The sequence below is a fragment of the Ochotona princeps genome, chromosome 2, assembly GCF_030435755.1.
Source record: "Ochotona princeps isolate mOchPri1 chromosome 2, mOchPri1.hap1, whole genome shotgun sequence".
Lineage (NCBI taxonomy): Eukaryota > Metazoa > Chordata > Mammalia > Lagomorpha > Ochotonidae > Ochotona > Ochotona princeps.
In genome coordinates this window covers 52,054,209-52,071,446 of record NC_080833.1, presented here as the reverse complement: position 1 = coordinate 52,071,446, position 17,238 = coordinate 52,054,209, and the positions used below count along the sequence as shown (strand labels likewise).

The 17,238-nt window shown below is 55.6% G+C and overlaps 1 protein-coding gene and 2 long non-coding RNA genes across 4 annotated transcripts; 1 reads left to right on the top strand and 2 right to left on the bottom strand.

The window, feature by feature from the left end:
- Positions 1 to 2,270: 2,270 nt before the first annotated feature.
- Positions 2,271 to 10,972, bottom strand: LOC131479572 (uncharacterized). Of its 2 annotated transcripts, none has more exons than XR_009244976.1 (3): positions 10,836 to 10,972; positions 3,776 to 3,936; positions 2,271 to 2,334 (listed from the first exon to the last, which is right to left on the bottom strand). It is a non-coding gene; the product is annotated as an uncharacterized LOC131479572 (long non-coding RNA). The 2 variants fall into 2 exon arrangements; XR_009244977.1 differs by lacking the exon at positions 10,836 to 10,972 and adding an exon at positions 8,319 to 8,442.
- Positions 10,973 to 12,054: 1,082 nt separating this feature from the next.
- On the bottom strand, positions 12,055 to 14,140 carry FOXD3 (forkhead box D3). Its single transcript, XM_058660868.1, has one exon. The coding sequence runs from the start codon at positions 14,115 to 14,117 to the stop codon at positions 12,675 to 12,677; it is 1,443 nt and encodes a 480-aa protein (XP_058516851.1). The 5' UTR covers positions 14,118 to 14,140; the 3' UTR covers positions 12,055 to 12,674.
- Positions 14,141 to 15,145: 1,005 nt separating this feature from the next.
- On the top strand, positions 15,146 to 16,953 carry LOC131479571 (uncharacterized). The gene is made up of 3 exons (XR_009244975.1): positions 15,146 to 15,495; positions 15,699 to 15,797; positions 16,214 to 16,953. It is a non-coding gene; the product is annotated as an uncharacterized LOC131479571 (long non-coding RNA).
- Positions 16,954 to 17,238: the final 285 nt, after the last annotated feature.

Sequence of the window (17,238 nt, the reverse complement as noted above, 5' to 3'; positions counted from 1 at the left end):
CAGAGTGACTCCCTGGTAATTCCCACCAGGCTGTTCCCAGCCCTGGCTCCTCCCTATGCTTGTATGTGCAGCAGACTGGTCCAGTCTGTCCCGCATCCAATTTGGCTTTTGTACACACCAAGGGGTGTTGCAGCCAGGTTCAGCCCAGCCAAACCCACTATCCAGCTCTTACACTGGCGCGTGCTACTGCCTGCTCAGCCTGGTCTATCCCCAGCCCTGGTTCTCATATTCACTGGTGGGAGCTACAGTCCATCAGAGAAGTGCCCACAGTTTCCCTACTAGGCTCAATCCCAACTCCAGATCTTGTACTTTCTAGGTGGTTTTGCAGTCAAGCTGGGCATGACTTGATCTCAACCCCAGCACTTGCCAGATGGTACTGTGGCAAAGCCCAACCAGCTTGTACTCACTCAGGCTCATGCATGCATTGGATACAGTTTCTTAACCCAGCCTGGCTTGCCCCCTAAACCAGCTCACATGTAGGCCAACAGGTGTTATAGTTTTGCCCAGCATCATCTGCCCCACATCCCAGCTCTCATGCTCACCAGTGGGGGCAGGGGCCCAGCAGGGGAGCCCCCATTTGCTCCTCCCACTGGGTCGCACATGTGCTTATGGGTGCTGTGGCCCAGTCTGACATGACCTGCCTTATCTTGGCAGTTGCTTGCAGGTGCTCTAGCCCGGCTCAGCCCAGCCTGTCTCCAGTTCCAGCTAATGCTGGTGGATGCTACAGCCTAGCCCAGCCTGGTCCCAGCTCTAATGTGAACTGACTGTCCTGCACCATGTCCCGGTTCTCACATCTGCCAGTGGGTGCTATGAACTGGCCCATCCTGCCCCCTCCCCCAATCCAGACCTGAGCCACACATATGCTGGTGGGTACTGTAACCTGACCTCATCTGGGCTGCTCCCAATCTTGGTTCTTGGGCTTACCTGCAGGGGCTGTGTCCTGACAGAACAGTTCCCCAAGCTCTTTTATCAGGTCACCTCCCAGTGGCCAATCTCGCGCACACCATTGGGTTCTTGGCTCAGTCTGACTTGGCCCACCTTCTGTTCTGGCAAGAAATGTGGTCTTGCGGGCCCGGCGGCGTGGCCTAGCGGCTAAAGTCCTCGCCTTGAAAGCCCCGGGATCCCATATGGGTGCCGGTTCTAATCCCGGCAGCTCCACTTCCCATCCAGCTCCCTGCTTGTGGCCTGGGAAAGCAGTCGAGGACGGCCCAATGCTTTGGGACACTGCACCCGCGTGGGAGACCTGGAAGAGGTTCCTGGTTCCCGGCTTCGGATCGGCGCACATCGGCCCGTTGCGGCTCACTTGGGGAGTGAATCATCGGACGGAAGATCTTCCTCTCTGTCTCTCCTCTCTGTATATCTGGCTGTAATAAAATGAATAAATCTTTAAAAAAAAAAAAAAAAAAAAAGAAATGTGGTCTTGCCCGACCAGTCCACACCCGTTTCAACTCCTACTGTTGGGTGTTACACCCCAGTCATACCTGGTCCACATCCCAGACCCAGCTCTTGCATGGTTCAGCAGGTGCCAAGACCTAGCCCAGCCAATCCTACACCCGCCTTGGTTCTCGCTAGTACCAGTAAGCCCAGTTTGGCACACCCAGACCCAGTCCACGCCCATGCCAAAGTATACTGCAGTTATTCCTGCACAGCTAGTCACCCCCAAGCTGGCTCTTGTGCTCACTAGTAGGAATCCAGCAGGGGGTATCCTCCTTAACTCTCAAAACAGACCTGTTCTCAGCCACAGATCTTGCATATGTCAGTGCTTGCTCTAACCCAGCTCGGCATAGCCATTCTCTGTCTTGGCTTTTGCCATCAGATGCTGCAGCCTGGCCTGGTCCAGCCTGCTTCTAGTACCAACTCTCGCTGGTGGGTGCTGCAGCCCAGCCCTGTCCAGTCTACCACAATCCCTGATTTTCATGAAAACCGGTAGGTGTGATAGCTTTGCTCAGCATAGCCCACACTTCATTCTGGCTCTTGAATATGTTAATGTGCCAAGATCTGGCCTGGCCTTGCTTGATCTGCCCCCCCAACCCCCACAACAATCCCACACACTTGTTGACAAGTGTAGCAGTCTTGCCTAGTCTCACCAATACCCAGCACTAATTTATATACTCACGAACGGGAGCCACAGCCCACCAAGGGAGTTTCCCAAGCTCCCCTACCAAGTCCACTCCCAGACCTCAGTCTCACATATGCCAGTGGGTACTAGGTCCTTACCTGCCATAGTCTGCCTGATTTCTCTTGGCCTTTGTGCTGGTGGATATTGCAGCCAAGCCTGCCCCATGTCCTGTTCCTGAGTTCTTCTACAGATACTACAGCCTGGACCAGCCCGGCCTGTTCCCAAACCCACTACCCATGAGTGTCTTAGGATTCCGTGGTCATGCCTAGTTCAGTCACCACTATTTCCAGCTCTTGAGCAAACCAGTGGATATTACAGTTCCATAGGGATGACCCCACATCTGCTCCACAGAGTCTGCCCCCGCACCTAGTTCTCTCATGTGCTGGTTGCTGTAATGGCTCAATCTAACATTACTTGTCTCTTGTTCTGACACTCAGTGGTGGGTACTGTGATCTAGCTCTGCCAGGTAAGTCCCAGCCTCAGCTTTGGTGTGCACCAGTGGATAGTGGTCAGTGGTGGTCCATGCAAACTAACCCAGCTCAGGTCTCCCATGTGGACGGGTACATTGTTCTGACCAAGAAAAGTCCTCCAGCTTCCCTCCTTCAAACCAACTGTCCTCAGCCCTGTCACCTACAAGTACAGAGTGGCCTTGTCAGCAGAAGTCCTCCAGAGGTCATTCATCACCTGTAGTGCACTCCCTCAACAGTCCCCCCCCCACACACACACACACATCCCCATACCCTCTTTCTGTATTCAATCTACAGCTCCCACGCCCATGAGCACATGGGTTCTCCAGCCAGATCTTCTGGTGGGGTAGTGTGCTGGCCTGGAACCCTGCCCACCCATCCGGGATCCCAGAGCCAGTCCTCTGGCACATGTGCTGGCCTAGGATGTTATCCCTCTGCCCAGCCGGGACCCAAGAATGTTCACAAGTACACAAGCCTAATCCACCAGCACACCATACCAGCATGCCACCCTGGGTCCCTAGCACCCCGCTCCTCCACCCAGGTGGGACCCAAACATGCGCATGAGTTCCTAGGCCTGCTCCACTCCACTGGCCTCCAGCCCAAGTCCCCAGGCCCCAAGGCCAGTAAGGTGCCACCACAGTAGAAGCAAGGAGCCTCAAAATCAGCTTCTTTATTTTTTTTTAACCTAAAGGGTAAAGAGGCTGGCTACTCCCCAAATACCCACAACAGATCAGTTGGTCTCCTGGGCCAGACCAATGCCAGGAGGTAGCAGGTCCAACTTCTGGGCCATCATTTGCTGCCTTCCCAGGCAACCTTCAGGGAGCTGGATGGAAAGTGAAGCAGATGGCGCTTGTGCTCAGATATGCAATGCTAGCACTGCAAGCAGTGGCTTGACCTACTGTGCCTCAATGCTGGTCCCAAGTTTATTTTCATTACAAAGTTTGCCAGCCTTAGACATTCTCTTGTAGAAAAGAAAAGCAGATTAAAACAGAAAGGAATCCACTTGGCAAGTGTTGTATATTTCTCTATCACACAGTGTGTATCAACTGTAATTGATAAATACTTTTTCATTGTTCATCTCATTGAATGCAAAAATATTGTAAGAGAAAAAAAGGTAAACCAGTAAGAATAGATATCGACTATCTCACAGCAGAATTATGGTCCCAAAGTGGAAGGGGAACTCACTCACAGTCTCCTTGGATACTTCAGGGAGTTGTTCCTGGGGCTTCTGATGGTAGAATGGATGATGCAGTTCGGTTCCCAGTTACAGGCTACGGTATGAACGCCAGAATAAAAGAGTCTTTCACCTGCTACGGGACTGGATGACAGATACCCTGCTTTGACACATACCTTAAATCAAGACAAAAGTAAAATCAAGGTTTAAAAAAAATCTTTAAATTTTTAACAGTTACTCAGAAAGTTAATATTTTCAAATGGTTGTTATTAGACTATAATTTCTCTCTTTCACCGAAATTTTCAATAGGGGTTTTATTCTAGGCAAATATAGAGACTATCAGATAGCTCCAAGTTCAATGTCAGGACTCGGACTAGGAATTAGTCTCATCTTTTGATTCTATCCATTAACTCTCATACTCAATTCCCTTTAGCAACAAGAGTAACTTTATCATACAGTGCTAATTCCTGATGCATGTGGAAAGCTGGTGCTGCTAAAGGCCCATCAATAAAAAAGGTGTTCCACGGTGGGTGTGATTAGTTTCTACCAATCTTGATACTACCTTGCTCAAGTAACCAATGTTTATGTTTGCAAGATGGTAGAGCTTGAGATAATGTTTTTCTAGAATAGTATGTAACAATGCAAAGAAAGAGACTAAGACTAAATCAATGCAGACCATGCTAGCTGGGGTTTAATTTCGTAATGTTACATTAAATATCCAACACAGAAGAGCTTATTATCTTGATTCCAAATAGCAGACAACGGATCTTCTTTCCACTTCTCAATGTTAAATAGGGGAGCTTTGGTGAACGTCTTTGGAGAAGACATCCAAGTCCCTACTTTTTTCTTTAAGGTTTATTTTATTTGGGCCTGGCGGTGTGGCCTAGTGGCTAAAGTCCTCGCCTTGAACGCGCCAGGATCCCATATGGGCGCGAGTTCTAATCCCGGCAGCTCCACTTCTCATCCAGCTCCCTGCTTGTGGCCTGGGAAAGCAGTCGAGGTTGGCCCAAAACCTTGGGACCCTGCACCCGTGTGGGAGACCTGGAAGAGGTTCTTGGTTCCCAGTTTGAGGAGTGAATCATCGGACGGAAGATCTTCCTCTCTGTGTCTCCTCCTCTCTAGTCAGATATACAGAGAGGAGGAGACACAGAGAGGAAGATCTTCCGTCCGATGATTCACTCTCCAAGTGAGCCGCAATGGCTGGTGCGTGCCAGTCCGAAGCCAGGAACCTGGAACCTCCTCCGGGTCTCCCACGCGGGTGCAGGGTCCCAAAGCATTGGGCCGTCCTTGACTGCTTTCCCAGGCCACAAGCAGGGACCTGGATGGGAAGTGGAGCTGCCGGGATTAGAACCGGCACCCATATGGGATCCCGGGGCGTTCAAGGTGAGGACTTTAGCCGCTAGGCTACGCCGCAGGGCCCGTAAATAAATTTTTTTAAAAAAAGGTTTATTTTATTTTTATTGGAAAGGCAGACTTGCAAAAAGAAAGAGGCAGAGATAAAATCTTCCATCTGCTGGTTCACTGCCCAAATGGCCACAATGGCTGGAGCTGAGCTGATTCAAAGGCAGGAGCCAGAAGCTTCTTTTGAGTCTTCCAAGTTGGTGCTCCTGGGCCACCCTCTACTGCTTTTCCAGGCTACAAGCAGGGAGCTGGACGGGAAATGGAGCAGCCAGGACACATGAATCAGTTCCTACATGGGATCCTGGCACGTGCAAGGTGAGGATTTAGCCACCGAGCCATTGCACTGGGCCCAGTTCCTGCTTTTATGTGGTGACAAATTTAGATGACTAACAGATAAAAGATACCTTTTATGCCAGCAATGAAAGAGAAATTAAATGGTTTGATTAATCCTTAAAGCTGCTTTTTCATTTGTCTTTTCCTTCCTTCCTTCCTTCCTTCCTTCCTTCCATCCCTCCTTCCTTCCTTCCTTCCTTCCTTCCTTCCTTTCTTCCTTCCTTCCTTCCTTCCCTCCTTCCTTCCTTCCTTCCATCCCTCCTTCCTTCCTTCCTTCCATCCCTCCTTCCTTCCTTCCCTCCTTCCTTCCTTCCTTTTAATGGAACACAGCTTTCCTATAACCATTTCCTAGGATTTTTCCACCAGTCTGAGCCCAATCCTAGGTGAGACAATGAGTAGCTGAGGCTCTCCAAGCGAGTCCCAGAGCAAGACCAGGGATGATGCTGGAACGGAACATGGAATCTTTGAAGCTCTAGATTTTGCTCAAAAACTAACAGCTGTTGTAGTGTAGAGGCCAAACCATAATGAATTCATTGTGTTTCTAGATTAAAGAAAAAAAAAACACTTCACCATCTTTAATATGAAAATATGACCAAATGACTTTCCTTCACTCTCAATTCACCATTCTTTTCTAGGGAAATACAAGGGTTCTGTTCAAAGGGTTCCTTTGAACACATCAAGATTCTCCCAAGTGCAATGGGTTTCTTTGTTAAGTAGTGAGTGTGTCTTCACCTCCTGAAAACACGGAGGCAGAGGCCACTGCAAGCACAGGCATTCTCCAGGGACCTTCCCCACTGGTCTGAGGTGGCCCTGGCTGCTAGTATTCCTGCCTGGCAGAAGTTTCCAACCAGTCTCATGTTGGTAGAGAAAATATGCCAGAAAATCCAATTATATTATGAACAGTTGATATGTCTTATACTTCTCAAATCTCTGACAAATGCTTTTTAAATTCATTCATTTGAAAAATTAACAGGGTGTTTATAAAAGCATTTGTTATACAGATGGGCATGGAAGGAAAGGGCTGGGAAGTTTCCCACACTCTTGAGAAACACCTGCTAACCAGTTCACGACCTCCACGGTTCCCTATCCGCGCTTGTGGCCAGAGGTTGTCATTTATTAGACAGATAATCTGGGTCGTTTCCTCTGGACTCAACAAAGTTAGGTAGTAAGGAATTCACCCGGAAATCACAGAACTCGGCGATGGCTCATTAGTTGCCACAGCGGGCTCCAAGAAGAAGCAACAAACCAGGGCTGGCAGAGGCAGGAAGACTTCGCGGAAGAGGTGCTCCGTCTGTCAGGTGGTGCTTAAAAGCCAAGAGAGAATTTGGGGTGAAGCTTACTCTAATGCCGACCATCAGAGCTCCGTCAGAACTCGGACACCAAGCCCCGTGTGAGGTCTGGGGAGATGACTGGGTGAGTCTTGCTCATCATCTCTTGAGTAGAGCGCGAAGGGTTAGAGACTGGAAAGAAATCAAGCCCGGCTCAGAATTCTGTAGGACGCGCAACGCACCTGCGCCGCCGCCCACCCAGAGGGTCATCCGCAAGGCCGAGTTCGCATCCGTGGCCGCAATGGCAGAGAGGACACCGCTCGGGCGGGTAGGCGGCCGGGTGCTCAGGCCGCTGCGGGGAGCGGGTGTCACTCCAGTCTGTCCCCAGCCGGTCCTCACGCCAGTGCTGCGGCCTAAGGTGGTTAATCCTGCCCCGAGTTCCCGGAGATCCCAGGTTGGGGCGCCCCTCGGTGGGGCTTTGCTTGCAGTCACCAGTCTCTCGTGCGCCGGCACCTGGGGCGTGCCCCAGGACAGGACCGAGTCCGCACCCTTCGTACGGAGGCATGCCGTCCTCCACCGTGGCTCCTGTTCCGGCTGCAATTCCCCCTGATTCCTGCTTGTGAAGTCTCTTCTTCCTTCCTTCCCTCCAGGCAGGGGTGTGCTGGAGTCCCGCAGGCTGGCATGGGGGTGATCCCGGCGAGGACCGCGCGTGGTGGCCGCTCAGCTGCCTGCAGTTCCCGCTTGCTCTCTCGCCTCCTAGCTCTCCAGATAGGAAGGAAATGAGCCGTCGGGTTCAGCGGAACGGACGGGCGCGGGACCTTGCGCAGAGGTCCCAGCGCCGGGGCCGTCTCCCAGGCCCAGCTGGGTCTGGCTCCCATCAGCTACGGGCGTTTTCCCTTGTTCCCCGCCTTCCCCCCCGTCCTCCGTCTTCACTTCCCTCCAGTGGCGCCTTTGTGCCAAGCCGAGAGCTCTAGTCTCTCCGCGGAGCATTTTCATAGCTGACCCTGGGGCTGCTGAGTGACCCTGGGTAAGTCACGGGACCCTCAGGCCTCTGTCAAAGAGGCGGGGGGGGGAGCGACCCCTGATCCTGCTTCCAGTGATGACCTCATTGCACACATCCTCCCCCAACCCTGGAAGCTGCGTGAGAAATTGAGACCCTGGGCCAGGGACTTCGGATTTCTCCTGCCTGCCTCGCCAAGTACGGGGACTGAGCTGTGTCCAGGAAGCAAGGGCTCCTCCGGGTACAGGTTTGATGTCAGGAGTCGGGAGCGCACTCATGGGCTGGATGTTAAGACACCATCTCGGACCCCAAACTGAGATGCTCCTCTTTTCTCAGGAAGCTCTGGCTGTTTGTGCAATCTGCCTTTTCCGACGGATTCTGCGCCTCCACCCTCCTGGACAGGCTCGGCCCGGGGAGCAGGGAATATGACCAGTGCATTCCTAGGAGGGCAAGCTGGTGGTGAGGCAGGGAGACACTGGCTCTGGGAGCCGCATGGCCAACTGTTGAAGGGCGGTGCAGGGAGGGTGGTCTTCTACCGGGGTCGGGATCTGGTTACCTTTAATTTGCCTCCGAGGCCGCGTCCTGGCGCTAATAGGCGTCTGTCAGCGGAGGGCTCGGGTTTCCACACTTGCCTCGGACAGTGGAAGCCAGGGGAAAAAAACCGGCAAAGCCGGCCGGCCCCCCACCCGGAAAGCATCGCGTGCAGCCACCGCAGCTGGGCGTGGGGGCCCAGGGGTGGGTGGGTACCTTGGACTTCGACTGAGGCCCAGGGTGTGGTCAAAAGGCACCAGCCCAGCTCTGGAGGAGGCCCACCTTTTAAAAAGTCTCTGGCCGAGCAAACTTTTACCCCCTCCATTCTTCCAGGCCGCTGAATGGAGCTAGACTAGGTAAGAGATTCCTCTTAGAAAAATTCATTTTGTACCTCCAAAATGCAGGCGTTCAAAACCAAGCTCAACACCACCTGTGCTCGGAAGGGAGTTGCATCTCTGTCTAGAGGTCATTAAAGAAGGCTCGTTACAATTTATACAACATTTGTCACTGACACGAACTCCCCTAATTCTACAAGACCAAGCGGCAGGCAGGCTCCTTTCTTATTGTAGAGTCAAACAGAAAGATATAAAGATTCAGAGACATCCAGAGTTCGGAAGGCCCGATGGGGGCGCCTCTTGCAAGGTGTGTGACCCCACTGCTTCCTGCCTTTCTTCAGTGAAACGGACCTCACACACATACCTGCACCCCACGGTTCGGCCTGGGCACCCTCATAACTGCCATCCAGCTGTCATCCCCACGCCTTTATGGGGGCCACAGTTTGCGGCCACCGTAGACGTCGGTGCTGACGGGGATGGGTTCGAGCCTCTGGAACTGGTTTGCTTTCCACGGCTCTCCCCTTCCCGTATTAGCCAAATACTCTGCGCTAGAACCACTGCTTGCTCCCAACTCAGTATTTCCTCCTCACTAAACTTGATGGTTTCCCAATGTTTAGGATAGATTCCGCTCGGGGTCCTGTCCCTCCAAAGGAGACAGGCCGAAGAAAGCGGCATCTCGGAGGCTCCAGTGAAGGTGTCTGGGGACCTGAGGCTGGGCAGAGATGTCCGGAGCCTGGGAGGGAAGAGAAGCCTCCGAGGGCGGGGCCCGACCCCGCGGAGACCCTCGGAGAAGTTTTTCACCTGCTCGCCGCCCCCTACAGGCCACCTCGGCCATCGCGGCCCAAGCCCGACCGCCGGCGCAAGCATTTATTGGCCTCTGTCTTGGATCCCGTTTTCCTCTCGCGTACCTCCCGGGAGGGCGGCTGGATGCGCCCCTCCTCACCCCAAGCATCCGGTCTGAGGCTGCTGCAGGGGCCACCGGCCTGGGGAGTGGGTTAAGAAATCGGTGCCGGGGAATACAGAAACATGGTCAAATTTCTGCACAGCAGAAAACTCAAAACCGACCCATAGGTGTCAACACGCGTCCTCCTTTTATGGCGAGAACATCTGTTCTCCCCCTCTTTTATTCCTTTTAAGAGGAATAAAACGCGGATCCAGGTCGTGTTGGCTTGAGCGTCGGCATGAAGGCGAACTGCAGCGCCTTTTGTCGTAGGTGCCAGCGCTCGGCCACATGCAACGTGGGTTTCGGGCACCCGCCCGCCCTGCCACGAAGAGCCTTCGCGCTCATTATCTACCACAGTTGCATTTCCCTCTTCGGCTCCAGACCTTCGCAGTTGAGACTGCTTAAACCCCAAAGAGCTTTTCGGGGTGGGGGTGGGGCGGAGATGACGGCCAGGCCTACCTTCCTGCCACCTGTCAGGGCTTAAAAGAGCCGCTGGCCGGTTGGTGGACTCTGAGGGTTCCTGCTCCCCTCCGAGATACAAAGGGGACGGGAACCGTCTCCGGACGCCAGTGTTGGAGCGAGGAAAGCCCCGGAGGACGGTGGCCAACAGACCTGTCTCTTCCTGCAGGCCCGCCGCCTAATGCATCGCTGGAAAAAGCGCCACCGGCCTCAAAGGGCTGCTCGGGCTGCGAGTCACGCTGCGGGCTTAGGCTCGGCCGGTATTGCTGCTATGCGCGGAAATATGAGCGAGTAATTTTATAAGTAACAAAGGATCAGTGATGGAATGAGGCCCCTGTTATCCAATGTCATTTAGAAGCCTTGGATCAGCAGCTTCTTGAGGCTAAAAGTGAATTCAAGAAGCCCTGCCTTTCCCTTTTCCCAGGGGTGTCGGCTAAATTTAGAAATAACCTCTATGTGTTTGCACAAATCATGTACCATTTGCTGTTTGTGTAAAAACCGATTAGCCAGACACAACTGTGAAACAACTTGTGACTTTTATAGCGGCAACACATACAAACAAATTTAGATCCGTTCGTTTTCCCGGCACGAGCAGATGAGAAGGGACCCGCTCGGAGACCCAGCCGGCCGCTCGCTGCCTTTGGAGGCAACGGTTATGGGCTCTCCTCCGGCGGCGGCGGTTGATTATCGGCTTCTTGTTTATCAAGTTCAACTACCTCCCCCCTCCCGCCTTCACCCGGCAGCTTGTTTTATTTTAGGACCCTGATCCTGAAGGAATGTTTACCCAGGACGCAATAATGTTTACCGTTGGCTAGGAAAACAGATTCGGTATTCGCGAGCGAGCGAGCGGCTCTCCCGGCGACCCCCCTGGCCCACGGCGGCGGCCAGGGCGCAGCAGGCTCAGCCTGGCGGCGGGGAAGCATCGCCAGCCCTGGGTCGGTCAGGCCCGGGCAGCGTCCGGCCCTGGCCACGCCGGGAGCACGGGACCTCGCACGCGGCCACCGCACGCTGCCCGCTCCAGCTTTAGAAACTGATTTCGCACAAGCAATCCCGACCGCTGAATTAATTGTCATTAGAACGGATGCTGCTGGATACGCGGGTAGGGAGCCTGCCTCCCGCGTCAAGACGTTTCCTTTTTAACACTTAAGACTATTTAAAAAAAAAAAAGTGAAAGCAGATGGAACGCACTTTCAAAATAACCCACCTCGTATTTTGCACCAACCTAGCCCAAGGTAAAAGGAAAAGGGGTTGGGGGGGGGTGGGTGAAGCGCACCTGTTTTTAAGGGTGGTGCTAAGGCCACCCATCCCCGGCCTCCTCAACGTTTTGGGTTCGAGGGCCAGGAAGCATCTATAGGAATCCCAAAGAAATTCCATCGTGATTGCGGCCCAATGAAAAGAGGGATCTTACTAAACATCACCATGAAGAAGTGAAACAATGACGCACAGATTAAGATTGATAATAAAAATTCCCATTGCAAAAAAAAAATGCTTTCACACACACACACACCACGCACAAAATCACCTGGGTCCCTTTTAACACTTCCACGTAGAGGATGCAATTATTTCAAAAATCTAAGAAACGCTAAAATGAGGGATGTCTGCAGTTTGCTCTTGGAAGATGATGGAAATGACCAGGAACACTCTAGTTTTGAGTTGTCATTGTAGAGGACGTGCGGCCGATCTCATCACAAATTGTGAAACCTGCTATTGTTTAAGATTACATTTTTTTCAAATGGCAGTTTACTTCATCTACCTACCTGGTCATTTACATTTGATAAGTTGGTATGAATGACATCACCCTCCATATCCTGATGCTGTGTGAAAACTAAAGCTGAAACATTAACACAATTTAAACTAGGCAAACTCCTTTCCTTTCTCTTTTTTTACATTCCAATGGTGAACCGGGGAAGGTTCAAAAAGGTCATTAGCTGAAACTGCTAGATTTTTCTGGGGAAGGTAAAATGCAAGGATGATTTTTACATTTTGGCATTTGCTTCAGGCACCTAAATAAAACTCTAGATTAAGCATTTTAAAAATTTATTTACAAAGTTGTGTACAACACTATGGAATAACATTTAGAATACCATATATATTCATTCATATATAAACAGACTTTTATAATAGAATGACATTTTTCGCCTTTTCGAAAAAAATTTTTATATTTAAAATTTTCCAACGTCTCTATACATTCTTTTTCTCGGATAAAACTGCGGAGAATGAACCTTCAACAAAAATGAAAGCTCAGAGCTCTAAATCTACTGAATTTCTTTTTTCTTAAAAAAATAAAAACCCCAAAAGGAAAGTCAGTAATTTTTATACAAATATGTACAAAGAATTTCCCTCTCGTTCCATGGTACTGAGAGCAGGCGCCGTCAGGTGCTTTTTTTTTTCCCCCGGAAAATTCGGTTTTCGAGTTTACCTGTACGGAAAGCTACTCCCGGCGGGCGTGCGGTGAGTTTGCTCCGGCGGCTTAGGTGCGAACCAGAGGGTGGAGGCCGCGGGAGGCCTGCGTTGGAGGGTCAAGAGGGAGGAAACGAGGGGTTGGCAGAGTCCGGGTTGGGTAAGGGGGACAGGACCGGGCGGGGCACGCAGCCTGGAGAGGCAGCCACCGTCCGGGCCCAGCGTCCCAATCACCCGCGCGTCCCTATTGCGCAGGCCACTTAGCTTGAGCCGCGGCGGCAGCAGCAGCGGCAGCCGAAGCTGCGGGCTGCAAGAACTGTCCCGAGAGTGGCACGCTCAGGATGGGCGCGATGGTGGCGGTCGTCCGGCTCAGCGACAGCGGCTGGTGCGTGGCCATGAGCGCCGCCGATTGCACAGTTCCGGACGGCCGCAGGAACGACTGCGCGGTACCGCCGCCGCCCCCGCCACCCCCGGCGCCCCCGGTGCCCCCTGCGCCCCCAGCGCCCGCCCCGGAGCCCCCGGGCGCCGCTGAGCCCCCGCCGATGATGTTCTCGATGCTGAACGACGGCCGCGCGCTGGGCTCGGACTTGATGAGCGACGCCGTGGTGCCCGCGGCGCCCGCCGTGCCCGCGGCGGCCCCCAGGCTGTTGAGTTGCAGCTGCAGGCCCGGGCCGAGCTGCGAGCCGAAGGCGGCCGCCTTGCGGCCCAGCTCGCCCGAGGGCAGCAGCGGCACGGCGGGCGGCAGCACGGGCGCCACGGGCGGCAGCGCGTACGGGTACTGGAGCGCGGCGGCGGCGGCTGCGGCGGCGGCGGCCGCGGGGTGCGAGTAGGCGCCGGCCGCGGCGGCGGGGTGTAGGCCGTAGGGGCGGCCGTAGGGTCCCGCGGCGCCCGCCGCCGCAGCCAGGCTGTAGGCGCCGAAGCTCTGCATCATGAGCGCCGTCTGCTCGCGCAGGTGCTCCTGCTGGTGGCGCTTGAAGCGTTTCCGGCGCCGCAGGAAGCTGCCGTTGTCGAACATGTCCTCGGACTGCGGGTCCAGGGTCCAGTAGTTGCCCTTGCCGGGGTTGCCCGGCTCGCGGGGGATCTTGACGAAGCAGTCGTTGAGCGAGAGGTTGTGGCGGATGCTGTTCTGCCAGGCGGGGAACTTCTCCCGGTAGTAGGGGAAGCGGTTGCTGATGAACTCGCAGATGCCGCTCAGGGTCAGCTTCTTCTGCGGGCTCTGCAGGATGGCCATGGTGATGAGAGCGATGTACGAGTAGGGCGGCTTCACCAGGCTGTTCTTGGGCTTGCTCGGGGCCAGGCCGCCCGCCGCGCCGCCGCCCGCGCCGGGTCCTCCGCCGCCGCCCGCGCCGCCCTCCTCGCCGCCCGGGCCGCCCTTGCAGCCGTCCGTCTCCGGCGCGCCCGCCTCGGCCCCGGGCCCGAGCCCTGCCCCGGTCGCCTCCTTGGGCAGCGCCAGGGGCTGCTGGTGGGGCGGCTGGGGCTGCCCGTGGTGGGGGACCGCCGGCGGCCCCTCGTCCGCCTCGTCCAGGCGCAGCTCCGGCGGCCCTGCGGGACTGTCGCAGCCTGCGTCACTGTCCTTCTCCTCCAGCCCGTCGTCGCCCTCGCCCACCACATCGATGTCCACGTCCTCGGCCGTCAGCACCGTCTGGCCGGACATGTCGCTGGCGCTGCCGCCGCCGGAGAGGGTCATCCCTCCTCCGGGTGGGTGGGAGCGGCGGGCGAGAGTCGTCAGGGGCTGCCGCGGAGCTCCGGGGAAGGGGACTCCGGACGCCCACCGAAAGATGAGAGAGGGCAAGGGGCAGCGAAGGGGGTCAGGCCCGGCTCGCTCACACTCGGCGGTCAGGCATCGCGCGGCCGCGCTCCGCTAACTCCGGCCGTTCCCGGGCTCGGCACCGGGCGCCAGCTACCGCCCCGGCCCCGGGCCGCGTCTCCACGCCGCGCCCCCACACTTCACCCGCGGACGGTCCTCGGTCTCCGGCCCCTGCGCTGGGCGCACGAGCGGTCCAGGCGGGCGCGGGACACCGGGCGCCGGGCAGTTCGGGAGGGCGGTGGGCTGGGACAACTGCGGCGGCGGCGGGAGGGGGCGTGCGGGAGGGTGGGCGGTGGGCTGGTCAGGGCCGCGGAAGCCCCGTTAGTCGAAAGTCCCGTTTTAAGGACTGGCCTGATAGATTACTTTCTACTTAAAGATCCAGCGGGAGGCGGGGCCACGTGACCGCGCGTGACGTCAGGGCCGCCGCGGAGCTGGCCAAACTCAAGTTGGTTCGGGGAATTGTCAACAAAGGGACAAGACGCGCAACTGGGCACCGCACCGCGCGCCGGCACCCGCGGGCCCCAAGGGCGCCCGGAGACCCCGGCCCCAGCTGGAGCCGCCGCTGGGGCCCGGGGAGCGGGTGGGTGTGGGTGGGTGTGAACCCGGGAGGGAGTGGGCCTGGGAGCGGCTGCCGGACGCGCAGCTCCCGCTACCCTGCTTTCCCCGCCCCCCTTTTCTCTCACCCCTCCTCCCCCCGCCACCCTTGGCCAGGGCTGGTTTGACGGAACCTGGGCAAAGTAGCACGAGATTTCCATCCCATTTTTGAAAAGGAGAAACTTAGTTGCTTTTTAGCTTTTGTTTGTTTTCAGCTGTAAAAGAGTCGGGCGGCGCTCCCGGCTTCGTCTTGCTAATTAGACCGCCGACCTCCCTCTATCCTCAGTACCCAAACCCGGGGACCACACCTGATGAGGCGTCTCCCTCTCTGCCCCCGCCCAGGCCTAGCCACTCCGGTCCCCGATTTCGTTTTCTCGCATGCATGCCAACGCGTTTTTCTATATGTGGGGTTCCCCCAAACCCCCACCCAGCGACTACAAAACAGCATTCCCGGCATCTCCGAAGGACAAAAAAATGGCTGTTGATAAATCTATTAGAAGAGTTGCAGAAAGAGATAAAGTCAGCATTTAGAAAAAAACCAGGAAACCTGTTAAAAAAAAAAAGCCATAACCCGCTGCTTGGCGTTGCTTAACGGTTTAGCATATGAAAAAGTCGGAAAGGAGACGCTGGGAAAGAAGCCGGTAGTGGCCGCGGCCTGGGCTGGGTAAGTCGGGGACTCGAGGAGGAGGCGGCCTTGGGCCTGCAGGTTAGACGCCACTCCAGGTCGGGGCTGCAGCAGAGCCGCGGGAGGAGCAGCTGGCCTCGGGTCCTGGGGGTGGCCTGGTGGTGGCCTGGCGGTGGCCTGGAGCACGCCGGCAGGCTGGACTCTAGGTGGCCGGGCTGCTAACGCGGATTTCCTCTCCATAGCCGCAGACACTCTGCAAAATGTAACTTGGTGGAAAGCGGCGGCGAGGACGTGGCCGGGGCACGCAGCAAAGAGTTTCCCAGGAAGAGGAGCCAGTGACGGTAGGAGGGACTGTGGGAATCTCATCTGGGGACTTGGGGTGGCGCGGCGTGGCTAGGCAGCACGCAGGCCCCACGCCTCCGAGGGGACTGGGGCTTCTGGCCCCACAGATCCACGTTGCACCGCCTCTTTGGTTAGCCTGTAGGCTTCCCTTTCCCCCCAGTCCCCGGCGCGCCTACTCGGAGTGGTGGACTCCTTGGAACCTGGATGCTGAAGGCCTGGGAGGGGAGGGGTATGGGACAGGTAGGAACTAGTGAAATATTTGCAGAAGACCCCGGGAAACTGATTTAAATCTGGGTGGACTGTGTACATTCTCCCTCCATCAGTCCGGCCCCACCCCGCTCATGACCCCCGTCCTTTGCCTGGCACAGTAAATAAATTAAAACGGAAAAATATATATAAACTTGCTTCCTCACAGGCGCTGCGACACACAAATTAACTTCCATCTCCGTGACACAGTTTCCCCGGATATAAAGGCAGCCCATTGGATCTCTGCTTGGCAGCTTTTTTCTGCTGGGGAGTCTGAGGGGGGACATTGGCTCCATCCTGAGATGCGCCTCTTGCCTGCGTGAGATCTACAGGGCGTGTACCTGACCCTAAAATGAAATCTGAGTTGATTTGCACAGCTGCATCATTTTGTGGCCCACAGGCTCCGAAGTGTTTGCAAAGCTGTCTAGACAGCCTGCCACGACCGCGCCGCAAGCTAGCAATCCACCTGCCCGGACTGCAGAAGGTTGCTTGTCGCTAGGCTCCAGCAGACCCGCGGGAAGGAAGGTCGGGAGGACCCGCAGCCATCAAGGGCGACTTGGTAAACTCATTTGACTCCACCTGAACCGTCTAGCCCTAGAGGCAGGCACCTAGTGCAGCGCGGGGCTCCACTGCGGCCTCCTCCTGCATGGCTGGGCCTGCGTGGACGCGTGCGTGGGTCTGCACCCGGGCAGATGGCGGCTCTTCTCCAGGCGCCGCCCCCCTCCAACAAACTTCGAATTTCACCGCCCGCTGACTCTGGCTCGGGGCCCCCCTCCGTGCCGCCGATCTCTGCCATCCGCCCGCCCCTCGCCAGGCCTCGCCCGAACCATCCATTCCCGGGTGTCTCCTTGGAACCTCCCTGGGGAAGGGGGCTGAACAACTCCCAGCTGCCAGTTCCATTTGTTGCGCTTTTTTTCTTCGACACAATAAAAGTCAAATTAATTGATTCATACCATTAATTACGGCGCGTAGCGTGAAAAGCGACGCTTCCCCTCGGTTAGAGATCTATTGTGCTAATCTCTTGTTCAATCAGTGTTGCCATCTGATGCCGAGGCCGGCCCTTACAGCAACTTTTCGACTCGATTAGCTCAATGATGAGTCGTGCAGGACCGACTGGCTGCCTCCCCGACGCCCGGCGCCCGCACCAGCATCACCCCTTGTCGTCGGCTTCCCACGGAGGCGGCGCAGTTTTCG